Source organism: Galeopterus variegatus, unplaced genomic scaffold, assembly GCF_000696425.1.
Source record: "Galeopterus variegatus unplaced genomic scaffold, G_variegatus-3.0.2 Scaffold5653, whole genome shotgun sequence".
Classification (NCBI taxonomy): Eukaryota; Metazoa; Chordata; class Mammalia; order Dermoptera; family Cynocephalidae; genus Galeopterus; species Galeopterus variegatus.
In genome coordinates this window covers 83,027-90,261 of record NW_007731764.1, presented here as the reverse complement: position 1 = coordinate 90,261, position 7,235 = coordinate 83,027, and the positions used below count along the sequence as shown (strand labels likewise).

The window sequence follows — 7,235 nt, the reverse complement described above, 5'->3', positions numbered from 1 at the left end:
TTACTCTTGGTCTTTATCTTTTTAATTTAAAAGTATTTTAATGAAGTTCCCTCTCAAAGTTTTGTGTAAATTATGGCTCTGTACATCGGAAATGATTTAGTCTTTTAGAAATAATATAGAGAAAACAGGATTTATATACAAGGGATCTTCAAAAAGTCCATGAAAGTATTAGAATGATCTTTTAATTAGCTTTTTCCATGAACTTTTTGAAGTACCCTCCTACTTTGATGATGTAATTAGTGACAGGCTGAACATATTAACAAAATAAAATCCAGTTTCTTTTTTAATTTAAAAAAAATTTACTTAATTGCTTAAATAAAAAATAACATTAAAATAATTTCTACATATAGTTACAAAGGATGGTACAGCTCGAAAAAGTCTCTTGTCATTCTGAAACGATGAACATGATACATCCATGATGTTCTAAGAATATGGAAAAGTTAAACACTAAAGACTTTTTACCCATGGTAAAACCAGTGGAATTAAAAGACCTCACTATGAACATATTCACTTTAGTCAACCACTTTTATGGAATGAACGCTTGAGAGAGACTGGGGGTGAGCTGATCTGGTTCCAAGTGATCTGGAAGCTGAGGTACTTTCAGGATGAATGGTCCGGGGATATTTTGCTGCAGCTGCCTGAGGAATAGTTTGCTGAAAAGATAAAAATCTGCTTTAATAATCCCACAAGATTACATATACTAAGTATCATTCCATCATCTATAATTTAGCCCCACAAACATGTAAGTATCCAGTAGATAGAAGCTATGAGTTGGGTGAAGTAGTCACTAAAACAAGCAAGATGAGGCCCTTCTCCATAAGGAACCTGTACGCAGTTTGATGTGTTCAACACCCACAAGTTAATATCAGAGCTATAATATAAATATCCAGAGGATGATAAGAATTATGGGAGTCATTCCTCAAAATGGACTCAAGTGGCATCTTATAATGTTTTCAGAGGCTAAGTGCAGAAAGGAACTTTGTAGTGTTTGGCACAGAGGTCAGCCCCAAGCCATGCCCTCATTCTATCCAGCTTCCTTCCACCTGACTGTTAATACTGGAGGCTAATCCCAGGGGACATGGGCAAGCCCTGAGGATCCATTCTGAGCCTTGTTTCAAACCAGAGTAAAGCAGAGCCCTCACACTTCACCTGGTTTACCTGGGAGCTGACTAAATCTTTTATGTACACTACCTCAGAGCTCAGGGGCACATCTTGGACATGAACACTGAAGCATGAAAGTCAGGGCACATGTGACTCAGTCCACACATGTAATATGTGTAAGTACATATTATGTACACAAGTACACATTACATGTATACATATAAACAATACGTATAATATGTATAAGCACAGGCTTTCTTCTATTATACCTGATACAGCTTCTTAGTAGCAGCAGGGGAACTTGTTCTCAAGGTAAGTTCTCAGTCCATGTCACTGACTAGTACATATAGATTTCTATTAGGGTCTTCCACTCAGAAAAGTCATCTTTGAAATACTTGAAGTAAAACTGTATATATTTGGTCAAAACATTCACTATATATTTCAAAAACTCTCAGATGCAGTTTTTGCTTTAAAAAAATGAATGGAACCTCTTAAAAACAAAAGGTCCCCATGTCAGGGGACCTTTAAAAATAGAACTCCTCTTTAAAGAAATGGAAAAATAACCTTTCTTAAAGTGTCTTATATAAATGTGTCTTTGTACATAAATAACTGGATAACCATTACAAATGGGAGATAGTCTTCCAACTGGTACGAAATTTTAGTTGCCAATCACTTAGTCTGACCCTATCAAAAAATTTCTCCTTGGGGAGGATGGACAAGAGGAACTGTAGAAATAAAGTTGCCACTGGTATTATGATATATGAAATGTGGCAGAGAATGAAGGAGCAGAAGCAACAAGCAATTATCCAGTAGATGGGACTCAGGGGCCACAAATCTGATCCTTGGTTTATTAGCAGTAGCCATTTCTGGTAGTTCTAGATCTAGATTCCCAAGATAAAATGAAATGTAGTACAGAGGACTGCCATCGTGTCTGTCACAATTCAAATTAGATAATAATGGAAGTAGTTCATGGTTATCTAATTCATATCCAGTTACTGGGGAAGTCCTGCACATACTGAAAAAGTGGAGGGCAGTTTGGGAGATAAATATCAGAAACAGGGTTTGTACGTTTTTAGTTCTTTTTCTTCTGTAAAATATGGATTCCTATCATTATTACAAAAAAATTATTTCTAATAAATTAGACATAAACATGCACTCTTTTTGTGCCTTCTTTATCTCACAAATGGACAGTCTCTCCTATCTCTTTATACACATTGTGTGCTGATAAAAATAGAAATGGGTACATTTCTTCTCATAACTAATCTTCCATATTAAAAAATATAGAGAGAAGTTATCTATGGACTTTCAGAGTCCTCCAATTTATGAAACCTAACATAATCCTGAAATAAATCCTTCACTGTCTCCATGTCTCTATCTGGGCTTGCTGCTTCCATGTAGTCTTCCATTTCACTGAGGTCATACTTTACCTGAAGTTCAAGTTAAATAATCAATCCAGCTTTTCTTGATTTAATCATCTACTAACCAGCTAGTGCCCAGGAAAAAAAGGATTTTAAATCATTCCATATACCTTTTTTGTTGATACTTTGAACATGTTAAGTAGACAGGATTTATATAGAGGACATTCTCTTTTAAAATCAATCCTTGCTTCTCTTTACGGATATGTTCTTATAACTCATTTAAAAATTATACTTTTTGAGCTAATTGTTGGATAACATGCCATTGTAAGAAATAATGCAGAGATCTCCCATGTATCATTTTCTAGTAACTTTTAACTTAAATTTGCTTATGGTTTTACTATTTACAAAGTGCCTTTTACATCTCATTTAATTTTCACGTTATCTCATTTCATCCTGAATCCTGACAATAATCCTAGGAGCTAAGTATTAGGATCAATCTCAATTTACAGAAGAAAAACTGGAAGCTCAAATATTTTACTTGATTTGTGTATGTCACAAAGGTAAGTAGCAAAGTGGAGGCACTAACTTGGGTTTTTAAATTTTTGTTTCAAATCTCCTGCACCTTCCTTTATATCACATGAATTTATTGTAAGCTGAATTTTTTTAAAACTAGAAAAAGACTTTAAAGATAAAGAGCAAAAAGTAAAAACGATAAAAGTAGGGACATTTTCTTGGAATCAAATATCTGCTACATAAACAGCTGGTTAGTGAGTGAACAGTTTTAGTCTATTTTTAAATTAATGAGAAATCATTTATATATTTTACCCTTTTAGCCACCAATACACTGGATTACTTTTTGTATTTGATATTTTTCATACTGTTTGGAAGAAATAATATATCTGAAATTAATTTCCTAACAGAGGAAAGGTGGATTAGATTGGGTAAGTATAAGTACAAAAAGACTATAATAGTAAAAGGCAGAATAAGTACCAGTCATCATAAATTATTTTCTCTACATGTCATTTAATCTATAAACTCTCAAAAAAGATTTTTTGACAAAAAGGCATCAAATGTGGACTTACCACTGTGATTGGGTGATGTTTTTCCACAACAACCGAACTCATGGGAGGAGAAACTCCCATTATAGCTAAACTGCTACTAATTCTATTTTTTGAAGCAAAATCACATCTTCCTGTGATCCGGGCTGTAATAGTTCTTCCAGCTTTTTGTTGTGCAGAAGTTACAACTCTTGGGACATACTAAAAGAAAAACAAAAAAAGAAATATCTAGGTGATAGAAAAATTTATGACTTTTGGTTCCATAACTTATGAAGAAAATATACAGATGCTTAAAACAATTGTATATTCAACCAATTCTAACATGGAAAAAAATAAAACGTAAAAAAAAAAATGGACAAAAAAGCAAAACATAAAACAAAACACCACAAAATCCCCCTTTAACCTTGGTATGCCACCTAATTTATAAGATTTTAGGAACTTTATAAAACGTAAAAAAAAAAATGGACAAAAAAGCAAAACATAAAACAAAACACCACAAAATCCCACTTTAACCTTGGTATGCCACCTAATTTATAAGATTTTAGGAACTTTAAAAAAACTTTTTATTTTGAAATAAAGATAGATTCATAGGAAGTTGCAAAGATCATACTGAGAAGTCCCATGTATTCTTCACCTGGTTTCCTGCAATGATTACATCTTACATAACAACTGCATAACATCAAAACTTGGAAGCTGACATTGATATAATGCCTGTGTATAGCTCTTTGCCATTTTATCATGTGTAGATTCCTTTAACTATCACTGCAACGAAGATACAGAATATTTCATCACCACAAAGATCTCCCTTGTGTTACCCTTTATAGTCACATCCATCTCCCTTCCTTCTCCAAATCATCCTTAATGCCCTGCCCGCCCCCCCGGCCGCAACCATTAATCAGTTTTACAAACTCTTTGATCTTTAGGCATAATTAATATTATCATTATACATATGCTTTTGTTTTCTGCCTTTTTTTTCTCACTTTGTTAATAACTTTTTTCATAAAGTAATAGACTGCTATAATTTTTAATATGTTTTTATACCAGCAAACTACAGTTTGTCTCATTTTCTCAGTTTTTTTCCTATCATATATAGCATGTTTTTGTAAAAAAAGATATCTCCTTTCTTTTGAGAGTTATTTCTGCAGACTATATTACAAAAAATCGGATGATCCTATCAAAAAGGAATGTTGTCTTTTATAGCTTTTGTTGCTTTCTACTGGATGAGACTCCAGAAAGATTACATTTACATCAGGAGTAATGCATAAGTGAACTCATTTTTTTCACTGTCAATTAATTACATAGCTGCCCATTTAAGTCTGAGGTAAAACCTACTATTTGATTTAATTTGTGGTTCTTTATTAATGTTTCATATTTACATTCCATTTTGTCAGCTTTCCATGTTCTTTAACCATTTGCCAGAAATTGAAAGGGTATTGCTATTAAAAATTTTTAACAGCTATTAATGAATATTAAGCTAATCTAATAATTACAGATACTTATCTAATATTGTAAACATTTTCCCTATTTCATTTTTTATTTCAGTTTTACTTTTCAGTGCACATAGATTTTTAAGATTGTAGTTAATCCTGTCATTAATTTCTTTTTATTTCCATAATTGAACCAAAACAACCTGTTTGGACAGCTGAGGTAATTATACTCTTCTAACATTTACTTACTNCTTATCTAATATTGTAAACATTTTCCCTATTTCATTTTTTATTTCAGTTTTACTTTTCAGTACACATAGATTTTTAAGATTGTAGTTAATCCTGTCATTAATTTCTTTTTATTTCCATAACTGAACCAAAACAACCTGTTTGGACAGCTGAGGTAATTATACTCTTCTAACATTTACTTACTTTGGCTTAACTTATTAAAACATCTGAAATTTCAGTATAAAGTATTAATCTAAATTCATTTTTTTTCTAAACAGTTTTCTAAAAGCATTTATTAAATATTGACCTTTTCCCCATTATCATAGTCCATCTGTGGTTCTTCATATATCTACATTTAGCTACAGATGGTCACAGTTATAGATTGAAACAGGAAGAGACTAGACTCCCGGAGAGATGCCTCTGGGAAAATTAAAATGAGAACACTGATGTTTTTGGAGGACCCTGTAGGAAATGGCATTCAGTGAGGTTTTGCAATTCCCTGGAAAGTTTAGAAAGAATTTATTATAGTTGCATAGAAAATCAAGCAAAGACAAAAATTAAGCAATAAATTCTAGGAACAAAAAAACTGTACTAGGAAGAATATATAGTCACAGTATAAATTCATGGCTTAGCCATATTTACATAGCCACCATGAATACTGATTTAATATAAAGGTGGAATATCTATATCTAATATTTATATATTGGGACGATGAGGGAGGGGAAGANAAGAGAGAATAAGATGGTATCAGAAGATCAAATCCTTTCATCCATAACAGGAAGCCAACAGATAATGTTTGAAATTAATAAATGTAGAAATGATATGAGCACATTATTTAGGAAAAAATGGTAAATAGAAAAAATAACTAACAGAGTTTAGGGAGAGGTATTTAGAAGACTGTTTCTCACTATCCTTGTAGAATTTCTAAGAACTTTTGTGGATCTTAGGAGTTTGAGAAACCAAATTCCAGATTTTAAAATATTTATAAATATTTTTGTGAGCTAAATTCATGCTTCTGACCTTAGGGAAACTTCATTCTATTTCTTACTAAAACGAGGTACAAAAAATATTTTATAAACTGCTGAAGATTTTAAATCCTATTTTAAAATATTAAATTAATTGTTGGCCAGAAAATTCTTTGCTGAAAATTGAAAACTGAAGTATAGTTGAGCTTGTAACATTATTCCTGTCTAATCACATTTGAGGGGTATAAACACTCCCTTTGGTAGCAGCTATTCTTACCTTGAGGGTGAAAGAGTATACGAAAAACTACAGAAGTCTGGACTGAGGAAAACTAGAGTAGTTGGAAAATACACATAGATTATAAGCTTCACTCAACCCAGCTGAGAATTGCCTTATAATGCATTCAAAAAGATGAAAATATATACTCCAGTAAAGAAGACTTTTAAAAGAAATCTCTACGTACTCATTTGAATTAAGTAGAAGTTGTCTAAATGACTTACATGTTTACCAAGAGTCAGCTGCTTGATTTCAAATGGTTTGTCATTTGTACTTGTTAATACTACTTATGTAACTGAAATTGTCTAAATTAATGAAAAAGTTGTTTTGAAAATGCATATGGATATTTTAGAAAGAATTTATAAAGATAAGTTATTAGAAAAACTGCTGCTAACTCATGTAGAGAAAAAAACTCCTAGGATTCTATAATCAGATTGCTTTGAAAGTTTTATTAGGTTCATGCTTTACTTTGCAGAAACTGAAACTGGAAAACAGAAAAAGTACATTGAGTGTGGATTATATTTAAAAAGATGAATTAATTACAATTGGTGGACCCACACCCAATTTGGCTCCACATTAAAAACTGGCAAATTAATACATATTTATGTTTTAGGATAAAATAATACGTAAGGTATATATATCATTTAGAAAAAAATTATTCTCTGTTTTAGTTGACTACTGGTCCCAATCATGTTGGAGCTCATTAAATTTATCAGCTCAGCTGACTTTAAAAAATGCTATAAAAATAAAAATTATAGCATTTCAAGCTATATCAACATAAGCAGCAAAATTGAAAGAAATGAGAAAAAAAAGTAAAAGGAGGT

General features: G+C 31.8%; 1 protein-coding gene across 1 annotated transcript in view; it reads right to left on the bottom strand.

The window, feature by feature from the left end:
- The window catches only part of POC5 (POC5 centriolar protein), a 38,364-nt gene continuing 31,129 nt past the window's right edge, over positions 1-7,235 (bottom strand). Inside the window, exons 10-11 of the mRNA XM_008589783.1 lie at positions 3,542-3,718; positions 1-653 (exon numbers count right to left, since the gene is read on the bottom strand). Of these exons, the coding sequence (XP_008588005.1) occupies positions 513-653; positions 3,542-3,718 (318 nt within the window). The 3' untranslated portion in view covers positions 1-512. The remainder of the gene's footprint in view (positions 654-3,541; positions 3,719-7,235) is intronic.